Below are 27,461 nucleotides of genomic sequence, written 5' to 3'. Positions count from 1 at the left end.
GGACACGACTAAGCAAATAACACTTCGTAAGACTTGGGTTTCCTGACACTAATCACAGAACTGACTGCTGGCAAAGACCACCCGATATTCAGGTTCCTGCGTTTGCTTTCCTTCTCCACATTTTAGGATCTGTTGGTATCTATAATACCAGGGCTTCTGCTTACTTCAAATGATTTCCAAGTAGCTAATTCTGGCATCATAGCCTGTGTCCACATGATGTCACCTCTATGGCCATTAAGTCATTAACAAATGACATTGATCAAGAAAGCATGCCAATGGAGTAGGATCAGTTGCCGTGATAGTAAGGGGTTGGCTTCCGAGGACCTTTCAAAGGTCAAAGTCCTTGGAGCTTTTTTTTCTAACAGCTACCTTACAGTTAATCCTAAACGTGTTAGGGGCAAGGGGAAAAGCCTAAGAAGGAAGTTAACTGAGTTCTCAGGCACATACTTAACCACCTACACGCTTCCCCCCGCCCATCCACTCTCTATTAGCCTACCTCGGACGGTCCAATCCTCCCCGCCACAACTGCTGTCAATGGCTTAGGACCCGCCCCCCCACGCACACTGGACCAATGGCCGAGCCCGAGGCGTTTCCCCCGAGAGGGGGAGGGAGCGGGTTCCGGGCGGTAGGCGGGGCCTCACCGAGGACCCCGGGCTGGGCGCCGCCGCCGGCTCATCTACTCTATCCCTCAGCCTCCTCCTTTCAACCTTGTTCCCCTCGTCCGCGCGGCCTCTGGTGCAGCGGCGGCGCCTCTAGTTCCTGCCGCAGCTCTCTTCCCTTCTTCCCTCCCTGGCAGATCCCCAAGTTCGCCCGCCATGGCTTTACTCACTGCGGCCGCCCGGCTATTCGGAACTAAGGTGAGCATCTAGGAGGGACCGCGCGGTTCCAGGGTGGGGCTGAGGCGACTGCAGGCCCTCAAGCCCGGGGTCTCCCTCCCCTACCCAGGCGCACCCCAGCGCGTCTTAAAGGGGCCCTACGCTTGGCTGGCCGCCTGCCCTGCTTAGAGCTCCCAGGGCTATGTGCCTTCCGGCCCACTGCGGGTGAAGTGAGTGCTGCCCGCCCTGGCCTGAGGTCTTGGGCCGGTGGGGAGGCCGGACCGAGCTGTCACCACGCTTGTCAAGGGTGGAAGAGGCGGGGGTGCTTGGCCTTGGAAAAAGGAGTGAAGAACATAGATGTATTCCACTGGGATTAGGGAAAGAGCCTGTTTGGAAGAAGGGGCTGGCTAAGAGAAGTGGCAAGGGTGAGCAAATGTGCTCACTCTATCCTGGGCCCGAGCTGGAGCCGTGGCGAATTTCAGCTTCGACTGGGTAGAGAGGTCCTTGTCAGTTTCAGAACTGCCGGCTTCCACTTCTCCAACCCAGTTATTTAAGCCTTTAGTGACCAAGCATAGCAGTTCTTTCTGGAGGAATGCGACTCGGGTCCTCTTTGTCCTTGGGACTTTTGCAGTTACTCTATATAGGAGGAGCTTGGGTGGGGTGGAGGGCTTGTGTAGAACCTTCTGCGATTATCGCGTGTGATTGGGGAAAATTCGTTCCTATAAACTGCAGACTGATAAGTGAAGATAACTGGGCGGGAGATAGTAATTCCAAGGTTACATGACCGGTCCTACTACTTGCTCACTTAAGTTTTACTGTTGCTTTTAAGTCTGCTCTACCCAAGAAAGGTTCCTCTTTTGGGGGACCCCTTTACTTTTTAAAAATTTATTTGGCTGCAGCACACGGAATCTAGTTCCCTGACCAGGGATGGAATCCAGGCCCTCTGCATTGATTGGGAGCATGGAGTCTAAGCCACCAGGGAAGTCCCATGGGGGGCCCTTTATTTGACTTTTGTTTTTGGGATCATAAGGAATATTGTTGCTTACACAGTGTTTTCAATTTCATATTCCCAAAATTACTTTTGTCTCTGGGTAACTGGGTCCTTTAAACAGAAAGACTGGTGTGCTGAGGGGTCCCAGCCTTCTAATCCAAGCAGGGACAGTCCCACAAGTGACCTTGACTCTGGCAAAGAACTTACATTTTTTTTTTTCTGCAGTCAAATTAAAGCTGCCAGCACCTAAGGGGAGGAAAGGAAAAACCTAGAAAGGTTTTGGCTTACAGTGTGTTATCTTGAATGGTTGGCAGATAAGGTAAAGCCTGTAGCATTTACAGGTTTTTCCAGGTACTCAGCAGCAGCAGCACGGTGGAGGCTGACCATTTAGGAGATACTTGTCTCACTTGATGGTAGTTCCTTCCACTACCAGGGAACAGGGAAAGGAAACCTCTTGGGGAATGAAACAAGTTCTGGATAGTGTTTTGGCAGAATAGGAGATACTATAATTAGCTCATTCCAGAGCTGCTAACTCTACAGTTTGAAACTCCCTTTGGAATTTACATTTGAATTTAGTTTTTCTCTTAATCCTCTGGGGAAAGAAACTCAGAAAGTTTTTGAACTGACAAGGCAACCTAATTGTAGTGATCGTTATTGTTTTGTTTACTTTCTTGTTGGACCTGAGGATCCTAGAAACCTGTATATTGGAAGCCCTTAGAAGGCTTTCGACCCTTATAAAAAGCTCAACAGACCGAGGAGTGGAAACTTCCTGAGATCTAAGCAGTATAGCCAGAATACCAAGAAGTCTTTCAGTCTGACAGCATTGCTAGCACCTGCCTGAACTTTTCCAGATTAGCCTACAGCTTAATGGTGCTCAGTTTTTCTTTTGCTGTTAAGGTAGGCTTTAGAAGGCAAAAATAGTCTTCTAGCCTACCACTTTGATTCTCAAAGTCAGGTGTGATTCACTTTTCTGAGAAAACTTTTTAACCTTGCTAGGAGACACAAATGCTAATAATTGTTCTGTTGTTCCACTCTGCCCACTGTCAGGTAATCTAATGAGCACCTTAGTTGAAGAGACCACCTCATTCAGAGCCTTAAGGTTGTTTGACTTCTTGTTTATCTGAATGAATTTCTAGTAAGCAATGGCTTTAGTATTAGCTGTGGGTACCTTCGCTTTGTGCTGTCTTTTCATAGGTGATCTGAGTTGGGAATTAGAGTAGATCCACCAATTAACTTCTGCATTCTTAATACCAAACTGACAGACAGCCCTACTTCTTGTATCTTTGAGAATTATTCCTCTAAGCTGTTTGATAACTTTAGTTAAGTCAACCCAAAAGTGTTTCTAGATTATTTCTAGACTTTTTCAAGACACTTTACAGCAAGCCCACACCACTACACATCTCTTCTGTAAATTCAAACCTGAAACTGGGTTCTACACAACTGATGGCCTGATGGCTTACTAGATGAATCAGAGATGAACAGTGGAGAGCAATGCCTCAGCCTGTGCTAGTGGTGAAGTGATTGTATTTGTTCTTCCTTGTGGTCTTTAGATTGGTAGCCGTTGAATGCATGGGTGTGGGGAGGCGTAGACATAAGCAGGGATTAAGCAGGTAATCAGAAGGGAAGGCTGCCATTCCAAGTGGGCAGAAGGCGGGAAACCAGACTTGGTGGAGCTTCCTAAAGCCACAGAGTAATTCCTTCTGCCCTGTTTTTGGTGCCTTATGTAACAGAGTTGAATAGGATTTGAGTGAAATTAAAACCAGTAGAGAGACAACTTTAGCAGCAGATCTTAGGATCTGTTTTTCAGTTCTTCCATGAACATTGCCTGAATTCCTATACTTTTAACATGTTATTATTTTAAAGATCTGTGAGTAAGTTCACAGTGCGCATCATCACCTGGGGTGGCTTGTTACACTGCATGTTTATGAATCCTATATGCAGATTCTGGTTCAGCAGAGGTGGGGTGGGTCTGGAAATTTGTATTTTTTCAAGTGTCTCAGTTGGCTGCTTTGGTGATCCCCTCCTGTTGGGCCAGTAAAGCCACATGCAGTCCTTTTTGCTTGTAACTATATTTAATATATATGTGTGTGTGTGTTTGGGCTTTTTTTTTTTAGTGATTTTTTAAATAAATATGTATTTATTTGATCGCATCGGGTCTTAGTTGCAGTACACAGAATCTAGCACAGATTTTCTAGCTGTGTCACATGAGCTTAGTTGCTCCTTGACAAGTGGGATCTTAATTCCTCAACCAGGGATTGAACTTACGTCCTCTGTATTGCAAGGCAAATTCTTAACCACTGGACCACCAAGGAAGTCCCTAACTAGTGATTATTTTTAAATGACTTCAAAAGTAGCTATAGTCTGTTTTAGACTATTTTCTCTAGATAGGTGTTTCAGTTCAGTTCAGTTGCTTAGTCATGTCCGACTCTTTGCGACCCCATGAATCACAGCACACCAGGCCTCCCTGTCCACCACCAACTCCCAGAGTTCACCCAGACTCACGTCTATCAAGTCAGTGATGCCATCCAGCCATCTCATCCTCGGTCGTCCCCTTCTCCTCCTGCCCCCAATCCCTCCCAGCATCAGAGTCTTTTCCAATGAGTCAACTCTTCTCATGAGGTGGCCAAAGTACTGGAGTTTCAGCTTTAGCATCATTCCTTCCAAAGAAATCCCAGGGTTGATCTCCTTCAGAATGGACTGGTTGGATCTCCTTGCAGTCCAAGGGACTCTCAAGAGTCTTCTCCAACACCACAGTTCAAAACCATCAATTCTTCGGCGCTCAGCCTTCTTCACAGTCCGACACTGTTTCCACTGTTTCCCCATCTATTTCCCATGGAGTGATGGGACTGGATGCCATGATCTTTGTTTTCTGAATGTTGAGCTTTAGGCCAACTTTTTCACTCTCTTCTTTCACTTTCATCAAGAGGCTTTTGAGTTCCTCTTCACTTTCTGCCATAGGGTGTTGTCATTTGCATATCTGAGGTTATTGATATTTCTCCCAGCAATCTTGATTCCAGCTTGTGTTTCTTCCAGTCCAGCGTTTCTCATGATGTACTCTGCATAGAAGTTAAATAAGCAGGGTGACAATATACAGCCTTGATGTACTCCTTTTCCTATTTGGAACCAGTCTGTTGTTCCATGTCCAGTTCTAACTGTTGCTTCCTGACCTGCATACACATTTCTCAAGAGGCAGGTCAGGTCAGATAGGTGTTTACCAACTATTAAAGAGCAATAAAAATTTCTCTGAAAGAAAAATTAGGATTCAGGTCTCTCCTAAGGCTGAATTGGTGTCCTTTGCAGTCGTCTTCATTGAATAATCGGCAAAGCTTTAGAGAAGGGTCTCTTAGACAATGGGAGTTGGGCAGAATTATTAAGGGAATTCTTGTGAGTATGAAGGGCATCAGAGTACGAAATCTAAAGATTTCTCTGCTCAGGCTGTTGAGTGGCCTGACCAAGTAGTGCGAGTAGACTTCCAGTATTACCCTTGTGAAACACAGATGTTAAATGGCTTTAGTTCTCTGACCTGGTTCTGGGGAGAGAGGAGTCTTTGTCCTGTATGTGTTCATTTTTACTTAATGCAGGTTGTTTCTTCTGCACTGGAAGCCTTCATAGCACAAGATTTTTCTTGCAGTTATTAGAGAATTGTGTTGTTTCATCAACTAAGCCAGTTCTGCTGGCTTGGCAAGCTCTGATCTTTTGTTAATGGACAAGGGCTCTAATAAAATCAGGAGCGTCTCTCACAAGTTTTTTTTAAGTTAATTTTTAAATTGAGGTGTAGCTGATTTACAGTATTTCAGGTGTACAACATAGTGATTCACAATTTTGTAGATTATATTCCATTTATAAATATTATGTATTGGCTGTGTTCCCTGTACTGTACAACATATCCTTGTAGCCTATTTATTTTATACACAGTAGTTTGTAGGCTCACAAATTTGGTGTTGGAGCTCCTGGGTATGTGCCAGGACATGTTCTGAATGTGTGTTTGATGGAGTATTGAAGGAAATTTGGCTTTTCCCTTGTAGAGTAAGGGTCCTAGATATGGATCAATGATGATAATAGGCTAAGAGGAGTAAGAAGTGACTACATCATTAAGTAAGTGCTTATCCAAATGGGATTCTACTGTTTGCAGAATCTGGGGGAGAAGGGAGTAGTTTTAATTGATTTTTGTTAAGGGATTTGGCCAATATCCTAAAGTATTATAAGCAAATCTTTGGCAGAATTTCCTCCATGTTTTATTTGTCCTTTTCCTCCCTTGGCCTTTTAAGATAGAGGTTCCCTTAATTGTATTTTTCCATCCTAGCATAGCACATTTGACAGCTGCAGCCCATTTCTATCAGTAATAGCCCCCTCACTAAAAGTTATTGGCATGTGATGGCAGCATGTGGGGTCTGAAAAAGCCTTTTAGTGATGGTAATTCCCACCACCCTGTAGAGAATTCTGGCAGACAGAGACTGTGAGCCTGGCCCTGATCTTTGGAAGTAGCTCTTGCCATCTCTCCCCATGAAGCAGCTGACCCACTGAGGGAGATGACTCCCTGATTCACCTGACAGCTGCCTTTCCCATAGGATGACTCCACACGTGGCACGCAACCAGAAGCCAAAGCTCAGTTGCCACACCTCCAGAACTGGGGGCAGGAGCTAGGAGCTGAAAGTTCCGGGATGACTCAGAGATTTGTAAGCTGGCCTATTCTGTCTGTGAGGATAGCCTGCATGCACTGTACAAAAGCCATTTAGCAGCTTTCAACGGCAGCCAGGAGGTAGATGTGTGTAGCCTAAGGTAGGACCGCCCTCTAACACCTCCTGCTGGTGTTAGATTATAGTTAGTTAAATTTGTTTCCTCTCCCTGAGACTCTTCTCTTGGTCAGGAGGCCCTTCAGAAAGTTGGGGCTTTATTTCCTGTTCTTCAGCTACAGGGAATTATTCACTCACCCCTTCCTCAGACCTTACTGTCTTTTTCCTGGGATCCAGCTCCACGAGAGAGTTGTGACACAAGTTGGCAGGTAATAAGCCGACACATAACTAAGAAACATGCTTACTGATCTCAGCTATGCAGAAGGCACTGTTCTAGATGCTCTCAAGCAAATTATTTCATATAGTCCACTTGTCTACCCTGAAATTGGCTTTATTACCAATTTTGAGATGTCAAAATTGAAACTAGAAGTTAGGTCATAGAGCCATGGATAGCACAGCTGAATAGTAGCAGGACCTGGATTTAGGCCTTGACTCTTGATAACACCACATCCTAGACTCTTGGTGTTCTCCCCTCTGCTTCCTTGCTTAACACTTTAAATCATGGATGTTTCTCAAACTTAAATACTGTTCATAGGAATCAACCTAGTGAGTTTGTTAAACTACAGATTTGGATTCAGTACGTCTGAGGTGAAACCCAAGATTCTGCATTTCTGACAAGCTCCAGGTAATGGTAATATTGCTGGCCAGGCAGTCATATTTTTTAAATAGCAAGGTTTTTATGTACCTTTATATATATGTCCTTGTTGGAACCTTAGGATCAGACTTTGGAGCCAAGTAGCTTGAGTGTTATCCTAGATGTGGAGAGGGAAAGGGAAACAGTAATAGTTTTGCTTTAGACGTCTCAGTTATTTAGTAATGGAGCTGGGACTGGAACCCAGATTTCCTTTCCTAATTCCAAGCCATGTGCTCTGTCTTCTACATCATTAGGTAAAGTTATCCTAACCTGAATTTTTTCCAATATTCTATCCATATTGATTGTTTTTAAAATCCGTCATATTTCTTTAGTTTTTCTTTCCCCCTAGGCTGCAGGGTGAGCTAAAATATGACTAAACTTGACATTAAAGAGTGCTGGAAAGTAGCCATACTATTTAATTTTCTGTATTTATTAAAAACAAATACAGAGCCCTTGGTGCTGTGTGCCAGGCGTGATCGTAAGTGCTTCATAAATATTGACTTAATTCACCCTTCTAGCAGTGCTTGAGGTAGGTTCCGTTATATCCATTTTACAAATATTTTCTCAGGTCCTTTCTCTCTCCTCCTTCTGGGACCTGTGTAATGCGAATGTTGGTGCGTCTAATACTGTCTCAGAGGTCTCAGACTGTCCTCATTTCTTTTTTTCATTTATGTCTTCAAGCTCACTTATCTGTTTCTTCTGTGTCACTTATTCTGCTATTGATTCTTATTTAAGTTATTGTATTGTTTAACTTTCCTGGTAGCTCAGATGGTAAAGTGTGTGCCTACATTGTAGGAGACCCAGATTCGATCCCTGGGTAGGGAAGATCCTCTGGAGAAGGAAATGGCAACTCACTCCAGTATTCTTTTGCCTGGAAAATCCCATGTACAGAGGAGCCTGGTAGGCTACAGTCCATGGCATTGCAAAGAGTTGAACACGACTAAACTTAAACTTTATTGCTTATCTGTTTGTTCTTTAGTTTGTTGTTAAATATTTATAGTGTGTTGATCAGTGCCTCTATTCTTTTTCCAAGATCTTGGATCATCTTTACTATCTTTGCTTTGAATTATTTTTCAGGTAGATTGCTTACATTTTAGAGATAAGGAACTTAAAGCACAGAAAGATTAAATGACTTGGCTAGGGTCACACAACCGGAAGTAAAGTAGGAACAGAATATTCTACCTTCACTTTGGAGCTACATAGCCATGCTGTTCACACACTAGCATTATTTTTGCAAATTGGAGATCTGGCTAAGAAGTGTTGCAGATGGAGCTTAGGGACAGTTGAGATCAGCTCTCCTCAAGTTACTTTGAAGTGCCTCATTAAATGGCAAAGACACGCTCTACAAAGGAAATTGAGACTTTGCTGGTGGTGGAAGTATGGTGATTCTTTCCATCTGATGCCTTTAAATGATGTTGCATTCTTATAGCCTTGTTAGTTGACCTTCCACCCTTTTCGTTCTGATTTCCTTTTTTTTTTTAACCTTAAGTGAAGTAAAAAGAGAGGGAAGCTCATTGATTCTAGTAGTTCTCTCTTATAAGGGGAAAAAACTGTTTTTGTTTTATGTTCATATAGGCATATTGGTGGAATAGAGAGACCTCCATTCTGAGAGAATTTCATTTTCATCTTAAGATCAGGCTTTCATTCTGTCAGCTTAGCTTGGATACATTTTTTTTCTTTTGCCTGAGATTTAACCTTACATTATTCTTACAATGTCTTCCTCTTGCCAGTGAAGTAGCCAGCCATTATAGAAACTTAAAGATGTTTTAGAAGTGAAAAAATTATCATTATGGAGAGATTTCAACTTTTTTCTCTCAGATGGTATAGCCATCTCCCCTATAGCCTCTTTAAAAGCAAACCCACATAACCAGCTCCCCACAATTAAAGGGTCTGCTGAGTGCTGGTGTGGTCTCCAGGAGATGGGGCTTCTATAATGAGGGATCTGTGGGACCATGGAGCATGGGATAGCTTGAACATGGAAAGTGCTGTAGAAGAGTAGTTTGAACCCACTCAAGGTTTTCCCTTGTTCACTTTTTGATGACTAGTAAGATAAAGGAAATAGGTATTTCCTGAGTGCTGGGTCCACTCCCATTCACCCCGTGTGGGATGAACAGGCTGAATGGCTATGTGCTGTGTACTTTCTGCCCAAATGGTCCTCAGTGAGCTAGAGGAGATTCTTTAGAAATTTAATGAGAGGAGTCCCAAGCAGTCCTCATTAACAATTTGAGGGCTTCCCCCTTTGTTTTAGGGCCACATTAGCTTGCCTTGTGTTCTCTGAATTTAGCTTTGGGTATTCTTGCCTGGGAAATCCCTTGGACGGAGGAGCCTGGCAGGCTACAGTCCATGGGGTCACAAAGAGTCAGACACAACTGAGTGACTTCTCTTTCTTTCTTTTGATTGTTTTTAAAATAAAGTTTTCTGAAGGGTCTCTTCCCTTTTCATTTCTTCCTCCTGCCCCAGCAGAAAGAGGGGTATGAAATTCTAAAAGCCTCAGGCACTACTCAGTCTCAGCTTAAGCATGTGGTGTTTTGGAAGTTATACAATACCACTAGTTCAGATGATTTCCAGCACAATCAGACAGCAATGCAATACAGTCGGCCCTTTTTATCCATGGGTTTTGCACCTGTGGGTACAACCAACTGCAGATCGAACATATTTTTTTAATTCCAGAAAGTTCCAAAAAGCAAAACTTTCACTTGCAATGTGCTGACTATTGGCATAGCATTTACTTTGTACTTCTAACTATACAGTATTTACATTGCTCTAGGTATTATAAGTAATTTAGAGATAACTTAAAGTATATGGAAAAATATGCATAGGTTATATACAAATACTACACCAGTTTATGTAAGAAACTTGAGCTTCCTCAGATTTTGCTATCTGTTGAGGGTGGGGAGGTCCTGGAACCAATTCCCCCTTGAATACAGAGGGATGACTGTAGTTACTTAAAAAAGTGTCTCTAACCTTTTGGCAAAAGGAGAGGTATAGACTTGTTGCATGGTTTATGTGTGTGTGTGTGTGTGTGTGTGATCTTTAGTTTGCAAAGTGCTCCCACATCCATTGTAATTTAATCATCACAAGACAGCCCTGTGGGATATAGTGGGTATCAGCACCATTTTATAGATGAGGACCCTGGGGCTTATTTTTACTATCTAATTTATCTTCAAAATAATCTCATGAAGAAAAGTCAGCCTCCTTGCCTAAGTCCTTACAATTTGGTAGTAGTACAACTGATTGTCTTTTTCAAAGGCAGTGTTGAACTTTCTGTTGCAACTCAGCAATCTTCACAGAAAGTTGTGTTTCTTGGGGAGAAAAAACAACTCTCTAAATATAGAAAAATACAGCCTAGCTACAAAATATGGAAGCGGTCTAACTGTCCATCAAGAGATGAATGGATAAAGATGTATGTGTTACATACACAATGGAATACTACTAAGCCATAAAAAAGAATGACATTTTACCATTTTCAGCAACATGGATGGACCTGGAGTGTACCATGTGAAGTGAAATAAGTCAGAAAGACAGATGCTGTTTATCACTTACATGGAATTTAAAAAAGAAAACTAGTGAAGAAAACAAAAAAGAAAAATACAGATATGAAAATAAACTAATGGGTGCCAGTGGGGAGAGTGAAGTGGGGCAATAACTATAAATGGACTATAACCTTCAAAAATTATGAATCATGTTGTATACCTGAGACTTACAGAATACTGTACATCAACTATACCTCAATTTAAAAGAAAATTGTTTGGTACAGGTGTGTAAGTGATAAACTCTCAGGTTTTGTTTACCTGAAATGTCTTTATTTTGCCTCCTTTAAGAGTTTTTCTTTCTCACCTGGGTACACAAGTCTAGTAATTTCTCTCAGTATGTTAAAGCTGATTTACCAGTTTTCTAGTTTCCATTGCTGTTGTTGAGCAGTCTGGTTGTTACTTTGTAGATATCCTGTCTTCTCCATGCTTTTTCCAGGAGCATTTCAGGTAGTGTTGTAAAAGGTTGCTTTCCCCTCTGGACTTCCCTAGACTGGAGAGGTTGAAGTGCTGCCAAAGGACTAGGTGCTGAAGAGAGATTAGCAGCCCAGTCAAGGGATTGATCAGTTTCCTCATTGCTTTTCTCAGGGCTCCTCAGAGCTACGGAAAGCTAGATTTTTGAAGGACTGGGTACTTTAACAACTGCCTCTCTGCCGTTTCCGTTATGCCTAACAAAGCCCAGCCCTTAGAACCCAGGTGATGGGAGAGGCTCTTGAGGGAGTGCAGATGAAGCTGCTGCCTCCAGACTGGAAATTCTTTCCAGGTTGCTCAAGGCGTTATACAGCTTTCATATGTCAAACTGTCCACAGAGGCTAAAATAAAGAGAGAGAGGTTGAGTCATTGTAATTACTTGTTAATACTTAGGAAGGAGGATGATTGTATAAGGTTTTGTGGGTTTTTTTTTTGCAGAATGCATCCTGTCTTGTTCTTGCTGCCCGGCATGCCAGTGCTTCTTCCACGGTAAGGTTTGGAAAAGAGGACTGAGGATCATTGAGGCAGCTGGACCCTGGGGTGGGCTACCATCCAAGCTCTTATCATTATCCCAAATGTCTCCTGGAGGTGACCAGGACTCTTGTTATAGCCATTATTACTACTGCTATTTTAAGATGGCTAAATCACTGTGGACATAAGGGCTGTGGGATTTTGACTGGAAAAAAGTAGCTCCATGATATACTTCAACGAAAGTACCATTCTCTTCACTGACTATTCAAAGCGTTCTGTCCCATAAAAGGAAATGGCTGGAGCTTATGGTACTCATTAGAAAATAGACTGTTCTCAAGTTTATAGTTTAGGGTATAGTAAGTAAAGTAAGTAAATTTACTTACTTTATAGTAAGTAAAGTAAATTGTAAAATAATTCACGTACATCATCACTATTCATCTCCAAAACTTTTGTCTTCCCAAATTGAAACTGTATGCATTAAACAATTCCCCATTCCCTTCTTCCTCTGCCTAATTCTTTTACCCTCATCTGTACAGAGCAGTTGACCAGGCTTCCCTTACAGAGAAAGCCAAATTCTAAAAAGCAGTCTTAACATATCAACTTGGCAGAAATACAATCAATATTTTGATTATCACTTAGCCTTTCTACTTCTCTTTTTAGAATTTGAAAGACATATTGGCTGATCTGATACCTAAGGAGCAGACCAGAGTGAAGGCCTTCAGGCAGCAACATGGCAAGACGGTGGTGGGCCAGATCACTGTGGACATGGTGAGGGCTGTGGGGTTTGCATGGAAAAGGAGCTCGGCAACACGCTGGGACAGAAGCACCACCCTCCTCATTGACCATTCAGAGCATTCTGCCCCACATAGGGAAATGTTGAAGTTAATGGTGTCTGTTAGAAATTAGACTGTTCTTTTCCACAGATTTCATAGTTGAGGCTAACCTAATTCATGTATGGGAAAGGATGAATGAAGTTTCTATTACTTTTCCCAACCCCTCAGCTTTTGGGCCCAAGGTTCTCTGTCTCTGAATTGATCATCCAGTTAGACCATAGCTCTAGCTGGCCTTATAGAACAGCTTTAGGATGGTTTTTTCTTCAGTTCTGAGAATCTCAGCAGCTCAGATGATAATTTCATAACACTGTTTAGCCATTGATCTCCATCTTCTTTCCCTATAGTCAGTCCCATTCTGTTTACTTTGGTTGGTGGGAATGAGGGGAGAAGAGTGGGCAGGAGAAAAAAATAACAAAAGGGAGCATAGGCAGAAACACTAAAGATAGTGATTTCTCAACTTAAAAAAATTCATTTCCAGTGTTAGCAGTCTTCCTTTCAAAATTACATTCTATAGAAAGTTAACTCAGAAGTCTCCCAAAGTTTTGCAAGTCAGAGACTAAATTTTCTCCCCCAGATCCCATGAAGCTCTAACAAACTCTTGCCTGAATTACTTGGACAACTTGTTACATCCTCTTCTTTTCTTTAGATGTATGGTGGCATGCGAGGCATGAAGGGATTGGTATATGAAACATCAGTTCTTGATCCTGATGAGGTAAGAGACCTGTCAATCGCTAGTAATCACTGACTTCAGTGAGTTGTGCACACCATGGATTAAATCACTAAGGGTGAGGAGAACAAAATAGGGCACATACCTATATATTTTGAGTGGTGAAAATAGGTACATATGGAATAGCTGAAGAATAACTTTACCTTTTAAGTATATCAACTAGTAAAAGTACAAAGCAAGAGTAAGTTACCTGAAGATTTACATTTTCACAGTTGTAACTTGTTGACAGGTCTGAAGAAAGTGAGATCAGTCAATTTATGTGATTTTTGAGTTGTAATCCTTACTCCTCTCCCTCAAGGGCATCCGTTTTAGAGGCTACAGCATCCCTGAATGCCAGAAACTGCTGCCAAAGGCTAAGGGGGGCGAAGAACCCTTGCCAGAGGGCTTATTTTGGCTGCTGGTAACTGGACAAATCCCAACAGAGGAACAGGTAAGCAGAAGGACATTAGCCTTTCTCGTTCCCCTCCTTAGCCTTTTTCTAATCTCAAGCACTTAATATTCTGGTTATGGGTGGTAGTTTATCGAGGGGAAGGAAATCAGAGCAGAGTTCCGCTTTGTAAGTGGACTGGATTGAAATCTCTTGGATTTTATTTACTTGAAGTCAGTCTTTTCATTTTCTTTATTTTTAATTTTTTTTTTGGTCACACCAGGCAGCTTGCAAGATCTTTGTTACCATTTTGCAAGTTACTCAGAGCCAGAGATTCAACCCAGGCTCCTAGCAGTGAAAGTGCTGAGTCCTAACCACTGGGCCACCAGGGAATAGTCATTGTCTTTTTTTTTCTCATTTCCTCAATTTTGGCTGTGCTGTGCTATGCCGTGCCATGCGCAGGCTTTCTCTAGTTGTGGCACACAGGCTCTAGAGCACATGAGCTTCTCTATTCTCCAGCTGCAGCATGTGGGCTTTGTTGCCCGGTAACATGTCCCCTGCATTGGAAGGCAAATTCTTAACCACTGGACCACCAGGGAAGTCCCCTGTTGCCTTTCTATTTGTCTTTTTTTCCCTTTTATAGTGTTATGAGCGATGTCTTCCTTTTCACAGGTATCTTGGCTCTCACAGGAGTGGGCAAAGAGGGCAGCTCTGCCTTCCCACGTGGTCACCATGCTGGACAACTTTCCCACTAACCTACACCCTATGTCTCAGCTCAGTGCAGCTGTTACAGCTCTCAACAGTGAAAGTAACTTTGCCCGAGCATATTCAGAGGGTATCAACCGAACCAAGTACTGGGAGGTAGGAAACTTTGCTGTGATGATTGATGTTTGATAGAGATTCAAAGGACCTGAGTGTGAAGAAAGAAAAAGGAATGAAGGATCCTTAGGAAAATTACTACCCTGTGTTATGCCACAGATTCGTTTAACACAATTTTATTGTAGGCTTGCTTTTTATGGGTCATTGGAATTACAAAGATAAATGAAGAATGCTTTCTATCACCAAGATTATTGATTTTAGTAAAGGTGATATACACGTAAAAAAAGAATTACAGTTCCGTAATTTTGCTATAATAGAGGTATGTACACAGCATGTAGGAATATTGAAAAAGGTGTGACTTAATTGCAGGGTCCCTGAGGAAGGTTTCGCAGAGTAGACATACCCTGGCCCCAAAAGATCCTTTCTCCTTTTCTTCAAATGAGAACCTTTTTAAGTTGGAAGAATGGCACCTAAGGCAATTCTGGAATCCAGGAAGGACCAATTGCAGTCAGCCACAGTTTGGGCTAAGCCACTCCAGATAACTGTCAGGAGTGGAAGGGTAGTTAGTATCCTGGAATGAGGATGCAAAAAGCAAATGAGCTTTATTCTCTGAAAACACAGTGTGACTTTCACAGTTTGAACTGTGTTGTGAGAGTATGGGAAGATTGTTGGGCCTTGTCCTAGTGCATAGGACACACTTCCTTCCCTCCTCTTTCCAATACCTCACAAATACTGTGTAAAGTACAAATTATCTGGCTAGGTCTACAGAAGGACATCTCTTTTTGTTTGTTTGTTTCTTATTTAGGGACAGGTAGTATAGGAATGGAAAAGTCCCTTTTGGCAAAGCAGATGCATTAAATGATTTTTGACCAGAAGGCCCCTAAAGAGTTCACTGTGAGTTCATACTATTCATAGAATAGTATGGCCCACTTGTCTGATGAAATCTCCTTGGGGTTTTGGCAAATCCCACTCCATTTGATTGGTCAGTGTTTACTCAGTACCAGCTGCATATACAGAATTGAGTGCTGTTGAGGGAAAGAGGGAGAGAAAGTTTACAGTTGACACTAGTCTGGTTGGCGTTGAGGAGAAAGGTATGGGAATGATGCAGACTAAACATCTCCACAAGGCTTTATTTATGACGTCACAAATCAGCAGATTCAGAAGGCTGTGGAACCTGAATTTATTGCTTTTCATTTTCTTTTTAAAATGCGGTTTCAAGTCATTGTTATCTGTGTGGGTCACCATAACAGAAAAGGTTAAATCAAGCCCAACATTTCTCTTAAAACTTGTTTGTTAGAAACTGACCACTCAGGAGTGCCTGTTATTACTTATGATCTTATGGTGCTGTTGCCTTGACGATTGTAGAGTTCTTCATACTTTGCAGTAAATACCTATAAGATATTTCCCAGGTATCCATCCAGGCTGCATTGCTTCACACTGTCCTTTATTGAATCAGGAAGATGAATGTTGTTCTCTGCTTGCTCTTGCCTCCGATTCAGTGTACAGGTACTGGTTGGTTGTTCTGCCACCTCTTGGGAGATGTCATTTGGGGGTGGCTGTCTTGAGGTAAAGATTGTATTTCAGGACTTTATCAACCTGGAGACTATTTATAAGCATTACAGATAAATCTGTCAGCCTCAGGATGTGTGTCTAATAAAGTTCATACTGAACAAAAGTTAGCTCAAGTAATTGCTCTAGTGGAACTTGGTGCCATTTTGCTGCCACGTCTTGTATCTTTCTCAAAGGTCAATGAAGCACTATTTCAATTTAGTTCTCTCGCTTAATTTAACCATTCTGCTTAAGTAGAATTACATGACAGCATTCAGCTGGTCATTTCTGTTTAAAAATTTATGTTAAAGAGTATATGTGATCTAAGTCTCTTCTAGAATTATCACTTCATGCTGTTTTACATATATCTCAAGAGGATGATCTGCCTACAGCTTTCCTTCCATAGCAGTTTACATGACTTTAGGTCTTTTTGTAATTGACTTAACTTCACTTGTGACTAGGAGATTACTGTGATGCACAAGCTGTTTAACGGTAGCCTTAAGACACTGTTGGATCGGGTAAAATTTGCAAAGTACCTGACAGATCAGGTTTTTCTGATAAGGCCTATGAACAGTATGTGTCGGGTTTGAAGCTGTTTATAGTGAAGTCATCATTCCAACACCTCACAAACACCTCTTGAAAGCATCAGCTTGAATGCTTATACTCATCTGATTTAATCATCAGAACAAGCACCCCAAGCACCCATGGGGTAGACCTTACTGTTTATTCTCATTTACTGAATGGCAAGGTTGAAGATGAGAGAAATAAAGTAGCATGCCCAGGGTCATGCAGCTAGTAGCTGGTAGAGACCAGGTTGAGAATTGAGTTTGCAAATGGCAACCCACTCCAGTGTTCTTGCCGGAGAATCCCAGGGATGGGGGAGCCTGGTGGGCTGCCATCTGTGGGGTCGCACAGAGTCAGACATGACTGAAGTGACTTAATAGTAGCAGCAGCAGGGTCTCTTTACCATTAGTACTGACTCTTCGTTTTCTGTGTCTTCTTAATAATGATTGATAGCTGTTAGTAATACAACATTGTAAATCAACTATACTCCAATAAAAATTTTTAAAAAATGATTGCTTGCTAAATACTTGGCCAGAATTCCTCCAGCCCTAGAAATGCTGGGTCACAGTGATGATTATGGCCAGTTCTGTTGCCTTTATTCCAGGCAGTTGTGGTGGTGGCATGTTTTGTCCTTTTTTTTTTTTTTCTGAGGGTTTAAAGATGAAGAATGAGTTAGTACCAGTAGCTAAGTAGCACCTCAGTCTTATTTATTAGCTTATTAAAGAAAAAATAAGGAGTTCTCTGTCAGTGTGTTTATCTATTGAATCTCTTGACAGTACAGCTTTCCCACTACAAAAAGCAGGGTGAAGATCCCACACTGTCAGAACTGGTCTGATACTAGCTGCTTCATAAACTTCATCCTCAGTGGTAGAGGTTGAAACAATCTTTTGTAGTTTCTTTATGAATCGGTCATTCATACTTCACAAATAATTGTGAAAATTAGTACATAGTCCACAGATGCCAGTTGGCCTAGCCCAGGATCTTGTTGTTCTTGGCATTCTGCTAATCAGTCCAGGTCCCTTAGAGCTGCATATCCTTGATGCTTACTTCTGGAAAACATCTGCTTCCTTGGGGGATGTAAATCTGCAAGGAGGTGTGGTTAATAGTATGATTATCATGTAAGTAATCTCCTGAGAACTTGTGTTTGCTAAGTACTTCTTGCTTCAAGTAGCTTTTTAATTTTGGCAGTGTTCTCATTGAATCTTGGTGGCATTGACAAAATTCAGTGCTGAGTACTTGAGTAATAGATGACTTCACATAGATTATCTCATTTAAGATACTTATTATAGATTTTGTTCTGTGTTCCAGCAGAACTAACACCTCATGACTTCTTACAGGAAGATTTAGCCAGTTAGCCTGATAGGACAGCACTATATAATATCATTCAGCAAGTATTTCCTCCATGGTTCCTATGTACTGTGACTGAAAGTAGAAACTTCTTTGATTTTTCTTTGGCTGCAGGAACTGAAGCCAACCAGGAACTGAACCCAGGCCTTGGCAGTGAAAACACCGAGTCCTAACCACCAGACCACCGAGGAATTCCTGAATTTTTTTGTTACTAACAGAAAAAATAGGAATTCCCTAGCAATCCAGTGGTTAGGACTCTGTTTCCACTGCAGAGGACGCAGGTTCAGTCCTTGGTCAGTCAACTAAGATCCCATAAGCTGTGCAGCATGGCCAAAAAAAAACTAATAAGTTCCTCCCTAGGGGAACTTAAAATCCCTATGAGAAGATAAAATTGAGACATAAAAGTTGAGCAAACCATTAACATCACAAAAAGACAACCAGATGTTATATGTTTCTCTTAATAAATGAACATAGCACCATTTATCAAAAAGTCTTGCTAAAAAAAAAAAATGAACCTGAATCTGCTCAAGCCTCCATCTCTTATCAGTTTGTCAGAAATAAAATGGACAGAAGGACATGTTAAATGACATCACAGGTATATAGCCAGCAAAATCTAAACTAAGGGAAATTCTACAGAACAAATGAGGCTGATTTTCCACAAGTAAATTGCAAAGTAAAAAGAGGACAGCATAAGAGGGAACTTAAACTGATTAAAAATTACTTCAGAGACATCAGACAATTGTAATGTGAGCTATTTTTCAGTAAAACAAACAAATGAGGGGGAGCTTTAATCAATGAATGAGGTGTGGGGGGGATTTCAATACTGATTAGTTAATGATATTTAAGATTTGTTAAATTTTTTTTCAGTGGGATAATGGTTTTGTGATTTTGATTATGAAGGATCTTTATCTTTTAGAGATAAATGCCTAAATATTTACATGTTACATATGAGATATCTTCACTCAATAATTTGGGAGATGAGAGGGGAAAGTAAGGGTATAGATGAAACGAGCATGGCCATGAATTAATAATTTAAGCTAGATGATGCTTATTAGCTGAGTGGGTAACTTTGTGCCCCAATTTTTATAAATGAGGGATGTTACCTTACAGGACTATTGTAAGAAAAGAAAAAACTGAAAATAATATATTTAGCACAGTACCTATTATATAGTAAGTGCTTTAAAAATGGAAGCCTTTGTTAATAACTAATGACTGAATGTCACTGTTTGACCCTTAGCATATATGGTGAATTTTCTTTGAAAGATGGAACATAGAATTATTAAATAACCTAATGTCTTAGCATATTCTTTGAGTGCAAAGTCATATAGTGGAAAAGATCATGTTTAAACATGTAAGGGTTTGAAATCTGACTTTGGCATTGACTGAATGCTCTGAGGTTCAGTTCCCTTTTCTGTAAAATGAAGGTCATTATATATTTTGTAGAATGGAGAAAAATTGGGAATTATATTTTAATATACATGGGATACCATGTGTAACTCCTTTGATGCAGTGCCTGGGTCATAACAGTTACTCAGTTACATGGTCATTGTTGTTATTTACTCCATATATAACCACCCAGCATATAATCCAAATATCCGTATCAATCCAAGAAGCCCAATCCATGGAGAAGAGAACACCATCCCTGCCTAACTCTTCTTTGTTGATAATTCCTCTTCTTTTTTCTCCATTTTCCTTTTCTCACCATCAGTTGATTTACGAAGACTGTATGGATCTGATCGCAAAGCTTCCTTGTGTTGCAGCAAAGATCTACCGGAATCTGTACCGAGAGGGCAGCAGTATTGGGGCCATTGACCCTAAGCTGGACTGGTCCCACAATTTCACCAACATGTTAGGCTATACTGATGCTCAGTTCACGGAGCTCATGCGCTTGTACCTCACCATCCACAGGTGAGGGAGACCCAGCCACCAGGTTGCTGGATTGGTGGTGAATATCAAGAGAAACTCCTTGGGACTTCCCTGGAAGTCCAGTGGTTAAGACTCCACACATCCACTGCAGAGGGTGTGGGTTCAATCCCTGGTCAGGGAATTGAGATCCTGCATGCCACACAGTGCACCAAGAGAAAAAAAAGGAAAAGCTCCTTAACATTCTCATCTTTTGGGAACAGGTGATAGGCAGCAAGGAGACAGAAGCACAGAATATGGAATGATACAAAGCATGAAAGGGGTCTGGTAAAGGCACAAGAGGTCTAGTGAAATTACTATAACCACACTAAGAATAAGCTAGTGCTTCTAGCTTGGAGAAGGAAATGGCAATCCACTCCAGTACTATTGCCTGGAAAATCCCATGGACAGAGGAGCCTGGTAGGCTACAGTCCATGGGCTCGCAAAGAGTCGGACACGACTAAGCGACTTCACTTTCTTTCACTTTCTAGCTAGGAAAAGGTACTAGCTCTTTGCGTTAGATGAGCCCTTTGGCTTACCAGCAGCTCCCTCTTCTGGCTATTGCTGTTAAAGCTTCAGTGAAAGTCAGGGAGCATGGCACACAGGCTGGGCATCATCAACCAGTAATCTTTCCATCTCTGAGGATTAGTGAACAAAGGCTGATAATAACATTGGGACATCTCTTACAAGAGCTTATGTATAAATGACTGGCTCTAGGCTGGTGTGAACCCATAGCTAGGCAAGTATGTGACAGTAAGAGAAAAGAAAGGTCCTTGTTAGCATAGTCTGCCCCTTTTTTCTCCTTTCTCTGGGTCTTGATTCTCCTTTCTTACTTCCCCACAGTGACCATGAAGGTGGCAATGTAAGTGCCCACACCAGCCACTTGGTGGGCAGTGCCCTTTCAGACCCCTATTTGTCCTTTGCAGCAGCCATGAATGGGCTGGCAGGGCCCCTGCATGGACTGGCAAATCAGGTAAGCCTTTTCTTCTCCTGCTACATGTTTTTCTCACTGGCATGCTTTTGTTTCTGATCCTGGCATTCTCTCCTGGCGGATACATCGACACTCTTATTCTCTAAACCTTCCCCATAGGAAGTGCTTGTTTGGCTGACACAACTTCAGAAGGAAGTTGGCAAAGATGTGTCAGATGAGAAGTTACGAGACTACATCTGGAACACACTCAACTCAGGACGGGTGAGCAGAGATACTTAGCAACTCAGAAAGACGCTAAGACTAAAGTTCAATAAATTGAAAGAATGAAGGAGAAAACAGTGAGATAACTCCCTAAATTAGAGGAGATTTCTTTTCCATTTGTCTGCCCTGAAGAATTTAGAAAAGGCAAAAATTTCTGCCTGAGAATACAACTGGTTTTCCCCCGACCCCATCCTTTGCAGGTTGTCCCGGGCTATGGCCATGCAGTACTAAGGAAGACTGATCCGCGATATACCTGTCAACGAGAGTTTGCTCTGAAACACCTGCCTCAGGACCCCATGTTTAAGCTGGTTGCTCAGCTGTACAAGATTGTGCCCAATATCCTCCTAGAGCAGGGCAAGGCAAAGAATCCATGGCCCAATGTAGATGCTCACAGCGGGGTGCTGCTCCAGGTGAGTCTTCCCTTCCCTGCTTTCCTCTAATTTATACCATACCCTACTGTTCTCTGTCATGCACAAAATCAACTCCCTAGTCAGAGCCAGGACTTTCACATCTTCCTTAACCCTGTTGATAAAGTTGCCTGTGGTGTAGACAGTGTGGGCTGGAGGGAAGGAATGATGATTTGCTTTCAGAATCCAGCTGCTATACTTTTCCCAGTCATTTCTATTTAAGGCTAACTGGGTTAAGGCTTTTAATCACCCTGGACTTGTACATGCAGCTACCTGTGGGCCTTTAACACAACTTTTTTCTCTTTTACCTTACAGTACTACGGCATGACGGAGATGAATTACTACACAGTCCTGTTTGGGGTATCACGGGCACTAGGTGTATTAGCACAGCTCATTTGGAGCCGAGCCCTAGGCTTCCCTCTAGAGAGACCCAAGTCCATGAGCACAGACGGTCTGATGAAGTTTGTGGACTCTAAGTCAGGGTGAAACGAAGATGGGGAGGAAACTATCCACCAGAGAGTGAGGGATCCTTAAAAAAAAAGTATACTTTTGTTTCGGGGCTTTTAAAGACTTAAGATTAAATTGTATCTGAGGCACTGATGATAAGTTTGAGGTTAAAATATAAATTAAGATTTTTAAAAGAAAAAAAGCAAACCCTTCTCCCCTGACCAGCCCCTTCCCCTGCCTGGTGTGGGTTGCCGTCAGCTGTAGGATGACTGGGACTAACGCATGTAGCGTGGGCCAGGTTTGCCCTCACCCCCATCTTCAGAGCCTGGCTCCTCTTTCCCTAGGTCAAAGCTGGGTGCAGAGAATTTGCCGTCAGTTCAGAGCTTTTGGTTCTACTCTGTCCACCCTTTAATAGGCCAGCAAACCAGGACTCTGTCCCTTCTGTTTCCATAGGAATCATGTTGGATTGTCAGCTGTGCTAAGCCCCATTAACCTCTCCCATGCACACAGACACTTCCTAGCAAGATCTATTGGTGATGCTGTGGCCTTTTTTGTTGTTGTTAAGCTACCAGATGATCATAAAGGCCATGGTATATCTTGTGACTGGCAACCAATATTTGGTTTTTATTTTTCTTTTTTAAAATTATCCTATTAAAATTAAGATCTAGGAGTGTTCTATTCCCCATTACTTGAATACTCACCTCTTTCCAGATTTTCTATACCTGCTGCACCTCAAGCCAAGGTTGCTGTGGACCTTCCCTTCTTGGTCCTTCTTAGAGACCTCTTTTCAGCAGGTTTATACAGCACTGTCTAATATGTGGTCTTTCCTAGTTATTTGGCTTTATCAGTGCTTAATGTGAACTAAGTTTTTACTTCCTTGGAACACACTACCCTCCGACCTTTTTTTTTTTCCCCTTTAATATGCTGTGGGCTGTAGAACAGGGACTTAGGAAAGACCAGCATGATATCTTCATGGCCTGATCCCAGGAGTACTAGTACCTCTTTCTGAACAGGGAAATGATTTTTAAGATTGGACATAGCCTCCTTTGACTATCAGGTGCTGGGGCTGAGGACATTAAAAATAGTAAACCTCCCTCCTCATCCCCTGCCACAAGCCAATATCCCTTTATTTATCAAGGTTCTTATCCTGTCCCTTCCCCAAGAGCTCACAGTACACTGTTTGTTTTAGAAGCCCCATATGCACAGGTTTCAAGTGACTCAGAAGGTTCTACTGCCTTTTTAAGAAAGGATTAAAAATACACTCCTGCTGTGCCCCCTTCCTCCCTTGCAACTCCTGCCTGTGTTTGTGTGGATCCCTAATCCCCAGAACCATGCTGTTGAGATGGATAATACTGTCTGTAAACCCTTGGGTAACTGTCACGATGCAGACTTCAGGTTGTTCTGTATAAAATGCAAAATAAATGTTTTTATTAACAATGCTTGAGCCTATTAAATGAGGCCTGGAAGAGTCTCCATTTCTGAGGTAAGGAGTCTGGCTAGCAAGATCCTAGATTTAGTAGGTTATAAGTTATCCTGTGCATCACTTTCTCTTTAGGCATGTTTGGCACTCACCCTAATCAGAAGACAGGTTCCCTGTGAGATTTCCAAACAAGATTGCTGCTGTCTTAATGGTTAGAAGTCCTTGACCTTTAGCCCCCATCCTTCCTAAATTTGTTGTAAAGTAGAACACTCAAGGACTAGAGCCGAGACCTCACAACTGCTTAGGTGACTAATCCAAGGAAGCTGGTCCAGCCCAGTGGGTGAAAGGAAACGATACCAAGGGCAGTTAGGGTAGGACAGCTAGCTGACTCTGGATCTGACCCTCCAGAGGGCTCTGGAGCTTTGTGGAATGCCGATTCTTCTTTGCTGCCTCCGTTACAGATCCCCCAGAATAAGAGGTGGTCTGGAGGGCATCAGTTATATGGGAGGTCTGAGACCAGATTACTCTGTCCTGAGACTCCTGCTGCAACTGACCTTCTGAAAAAGTCTATAAATAGGCAAGGGAGTGGGTACTAGGTCCTGGCTTGTAGAATGTGCTACTATAGTTAGCAGGGACACTATGTCCAAGAGGCCTTCTTGCACCTTCACTCCCCTAGGGAAGGAAGCCATGACTTCCTTCTGCTCTGCTATATCTACATTATTCCCCCAAGAAGCAATATAAAAAAGCCAGATTCACACTGTCACAATTAATTTATTGAAATTTTATAAAAACTCAGGCCAAGTAGAAGACAGCCCAGGAGTACAGCTGCTCAGTGCCCTTTTGCTCCTTGCCCCTGTGGCACTGGTGGCTGAGAAAGTCCCTTGCTCTCCACTAGCCAGGCAGCATGGAGGTGAGGTCATAGGGGTTTCAAGCTGGGGCCAGATCTCAGGCATCTCCTGAGGCATTTCAGGCAGGCAAGGTTACTGACCACCCAGTAGCTCTGTGTCAGAAGAAAGAGTTCAGTTTCTTCAGTCCTAAGAAAAGCTGCTTTCTTCCCCTGGTCAGACACTAAGGCATTTGACAAGAGCTCAGAGACGACCGCGCAGGCCCAACTATAATTCAGTGTGAGAAGGTGGCAGGCTTCAGGCATATGGTGCTCTCAGGATAACCCTGACCCTTTCCTAAGCATGTCTCTTTTTCATGCCTCCTTGCCTTTTCTTTCCCCCAGCATTTCTAGCCAGCTCAGAGCCCAACGTGGGGGGATTTGAGAGGGAGAACAGTAATATGAACATGGACTCTTCTCTCAGATTGGAACAGGAGCCAAATAAATAAGAAAATTGGGTGGGGGGGGAGGCGAGGCTAGGGAATAATCCTTTGCCTCAAGCCTGGTGCACCTCATGAAACATCAGATCACGGGGGACAGCTGTTTCTGGACCAAACTTGGTTGCTGCCCGGCGCTCGAAGGCAGCGACATTCTTTTTGACAACCTCATCAAAAAAGATGGTGGCCAGCTGGGAGTGCAGCAGAGAGCGAAATTCAAAGGAAATCTGGGAATGGGTAAGAGACAGTCAGAAACTCTTCAAAACCATGTTGGATAGTCCCTGACCAAATGCAATTTCATTTGCCTTTTCCTCCCCCCCCACTCCTGTTCCTTAGATCTCAAAAGCCCTAGGACTGAGTACAAAGTACAAGTGTGATACAAGCTCACCCCTGTGGAGAGTGTCATTGAGTTGGGAAGTAACTGTCATAGTACCTAGGCTCAGCCCCCACAACCCAGTTGTAGCCCTATGTAGTCTCCTGACTCACCGAAAAGTCCACAGTGCAAGTTCGAGGATAGGCAGGAATTCCAGGGCTGAATCGCCAAATGGTCTCTAAGTGGTTGAAGAGCTTGCCATCAGTGCAAACAGCCTAGAACAGGACAGGTAGTTAATATTACAATGGAATGAGACCTACATCAGGTGTAGGAAGCTATACTAAGGAAGTGGAAGCCATTTTCCTTTCCTTCAAATATTAGGGAAATATCTGACACATGGAGATAGAAAAATCATAAGGAAAGCCAAAATAGCCCTTAAATGTAAAAATGCCACAGAACACGGAACAGAACTTCCTGATCAATCACTCCCAACCAGGCCTCACCTTGACCATATGAGGTTTGACCATGGAAACGGCAGAAGTGTAACGTTCCACAACAGGTGGAAAGCCAACCTCCAACTGGGCCTTCAAGTGACCTTTGCGGCTGGACACCACCAAAGACTTCTTACACCAGGGCACAAACTCACGATACTCCTGGACATTGGCTACCACCTCGTACATCTCCTGCATTGAGTACCTAGGGGAAGGAGTCACAGAGGCCAAGAAGCTGCCAGTTGGCTCAGGTTCCTCCTTGCCATAGGCACCCTCCCCTCATACCGTTGCCCACCAATCATGTACCTTCAGAAACTAGAGATCCCAAATAAGCCCCCATGAATGATTTTGCAAAAGCAAATGTCCAGATTTCCATGATGTTAATGCATCTCAAGTCTTGCCATTTAGAGAGTGTTTTTGCATTTACTATCTATTTTGATCCTTAAAAGGGTCATGTCCTGAGAACAGGGATGACTGGTGATTCACACAGGGACGCAGATCCCAGCTCTATAACTGTGACAAAGCAGCCCTAGGAAAATTATTGTCTCCATTTATCTTCTCTGCAAATCATAAGTAATAATAGTAATTGATTCATAAGTTTGTTGAGGATCAAATGGGAAAACCTGTGATAAAACACCTAAACAGCCTAACTACTAGCAATAGTTAAGTGTTCAATAAGTGTTAACTCATATTTGCTTAGAATACCTAAAGTCAGGTCAGTAAAAAAATAATAACCTATTGTCTTATGTTATTGTCCAACTCTAGTCACGTTTCACAATGTACCTGCACAGCAACCAAGAAGAGGGGAATTAAGGTTGGAAGGCTGCCAGAGGAGGGTAAAGGATCAGTAATACCACTGGGGAGAGTGGGATGGCCAGGGATGAATCTTGCCCACTATGGCTACCCTTACATTCTACCCTGGACATGGTGTTTTGTTTGTCGGGAAAACGAACGTGGAGGGATACTGGACAGGAGAGGATGCTCACCCCATGATCCGACGCTCAGAGTAAGCCTTTCGCTTGTTGGTGAAGGGGGCAGCAAAGCCCATAAAGGAACGGCTGGGAGGTAAGCCAGACTCAGTCGCCAAGACCTGGGCAGCCCGGGGCAAGAAGAAGATGCAGGAGATCGGAAATCTAAGGCCAAAAGGAAAGGAGAGATAGTCTCAAGATTCTTTCCTTGTGGTCCTCAATCATTCTAAGGTGCAGAAGAAGAGGGGCGCATCCCAGAAGGAAGGTCGTCCAAACCAGCTTTTCCCCTAGCACCTGCTGCAGCCCGCCAGGCTCCCCGGCCAGGCAGTCACGAGTGCGAAAGGTCGAGGGCGGCTGAGGACAGAGCCGAGGGAGGAGATGGGAAAAAGAGGGGTGCGTGCGAAGCTCCAGTTGCCTTTGACTGGAGGCTACGCTTCTGCTGAAAGCAAGGACTTCCGGGATGCCTCACAGCCCCCGGGGCCTCGCAAGCAGGCGGACGCCAGGGCACCCGCGACCAGCAAGATGTGGTTGGGCACTCACCTCGGGGACTGCCTCGCGAATAATTTGCAAAAGCATTTCCCCAAACCAACACCTTATACCCCAGGGTATGATCACCCCCGCCCTCCCACCGCGCTTGCAGTCAGAGTTGCAACTCTCCACCGCGGAACTTCGGGGTCCTGGGTGACCCCCTCAGCTCCAGCGCGGACGTCCGCACCTCCCTCTCACCTCATTGGTCCCGGCGGTCGCGGAGGGCTCGGGGGCGGAGCCGGGCGCAACGAGAGGCCGCAGCAGCCCCGGGCCGCGGCGCGCGTCCCGGCAGGGAGTCGCCGCGCGCCCGCCGAGGCCATGCGCGCGACCCTCCCTTGCCCTCTCTGCTCTGATAGCGGCCGCGCCCTCCTCACTCCAGAGGGAGAGCGGAGGATTAGCCGCAGTCGGGCGGGTTCAGGGCCGGCGAGGGCAGGGGCGGCGCGGGGTGGTGGCTGTTCTCGCCCAGCTCCCGCCCGGGCAGCCGGATAGCCTAGAACTGAAGCCGCTATCGCCGCTCCCGCAGCTCCCAGTACCCCCACGTCACGCCGTTGCCATGGCTCGGG

General features: G+C 43.4%; 3 protein-coding genes across 6 annotated transcripts in view; 1 reads left to right on the top strand and 2 right to left on the bottom strand.

Annotated features, from left to right (window-relative positions):
• Positions 1–1,000, bottom strand: part of IL23A (interleukin 23 subunit alpha) — a 33,701-nt gene extending 32,701 nt beyond the window's left edge. The window contains exon 1 of the transcript XR_005719666.1: positions 830–1,000. The gene's annotated coding sequence lies outside the window, so the exon portion shown is untranslated. The remainder of the gene's footprint in view (positions 1–829) is intronic.
• CS (citrate synthase) lies at positions 620–23,297 on the top strand. Its single transcript, XM_040232950.1, has 11 exons — positions 620–857; positions 11,673–11,723; positions 12,366–12,473; positions 13,185–13,250; positions 13,564–13,695; positions 14,305–14,493; positions 19,619–19,818; positions 20,656–20,785; positions 20,903–21,004; positions 21,205–21,414; positions 21,727–23,297. The coding sequence occupies exons 1-11, from the start codon at positions 816–818 to the stop codon at positions 21,895–21,897; spliced, it is 1,401 nt and encodes a 466-aa protein (XP_040088884.1). The 5' UTR covers positions 620–815; the 3' UTR covers positions 21,898–23,297.
• On the bottom strand, positions 15,608–27,461 carry COQ10A (coenzyme Q10A). Of its 4 annotated transcripts, XM_040232955.1 has the most exons (6): positions 27,097–27,461; positions 26,389–26,535; positions 25,415–25,607; positions 25,085–25,186; positions 17,157–17,209; positions 15,608–16,011 (listed from the first exon to the last, which is right to left on the bottom strand). In XM_040232955.1, exons 1-5 carry the CDS (start codon positions 27,216–27,218, stop codon positions 17,159–17,161), a joined length of 615 nt encoding a protein of 204 aa, XP_040088889.1. In that variant the 5' UTR covers positions 27,219–27,461; the 3' UTR covers positions 15,608–16,011; positions 17,157–17,158. The 4 variants fall into 4 exon arrangements, with proteins under 4 accessions (XP_040088889.1, XP_040088887.1, XP_040088890.1 ...); XM_040232953.1 differs by having other exon boundaries at positions 15,608–17,209; XM_040232956.1 differs by lacking the exons at positions 15,608–16,011; positions 17,157–17,209 and adding an exon at positions 18,119–19,965.

This window comes from Oryx dammah, unplaced genomic scaffold (genome assembly GCF_014754425.2).
Source record: "Oryx dammah isolate SB20612 unplaced genomic scaffold, SCBI_Odam_1.1 HiC_scaffold_29, whole genome shotgun sequence".
Classification (NCBI taxonomy): Eukaryota; Metazoa; Chordata; class Mammalia; order Artiodactyla; family Bovidae; genus Oryx; species Oryx dammah.
This window is presented reverse-complemented; position numbering and strand designations above follow the sequence as displayed.

Bases quoted from the DNA above. Each gene is read 5' to 3' on its own strand.
- CS (XM_040232950.1), top strand. From the start codon at position 816: ATGGCTTTACTCACTGCGGCCGCCCGGCTATTCGGAACTAAG. The intron at 858-11,672 runs GTGAGCATCTAG...TTTTTTTTGCAG, and splicing joins CCCGGCTATTCGGAACTAAG to AATGCATCCTGTCTTGTTCT. The intron at 14,494-19,618 runs GTAGGAAACTTT...TCTCACCATCAG, and splicing joins ACCGAACCAAGTACTGGGAG to TTGATTTACGAAGACTGTAT.
- COQ10A (XM_040232952.1), bottom strand. From the start codon at position 27,218: ATGGCCTCGGCGGGCGCGCGGCGACTCCCTGCCGGGACGCGCGCCGCG. The intron at 26,536-27,096 runs GTGAGAGGGAGG...TTTTGGCCTTAG, and splicing joins CGACCGCCGGGACCAATGAG to ATTTCCGATCTCCTGCATCT. The intron at 25,608-26,388 runs GTGAGCATCCTC...TCCTTCCCCTAG, and splicing joins TCTGAGCGTCGGATCATGGG to GTACTCAATGCAGGAGATGT.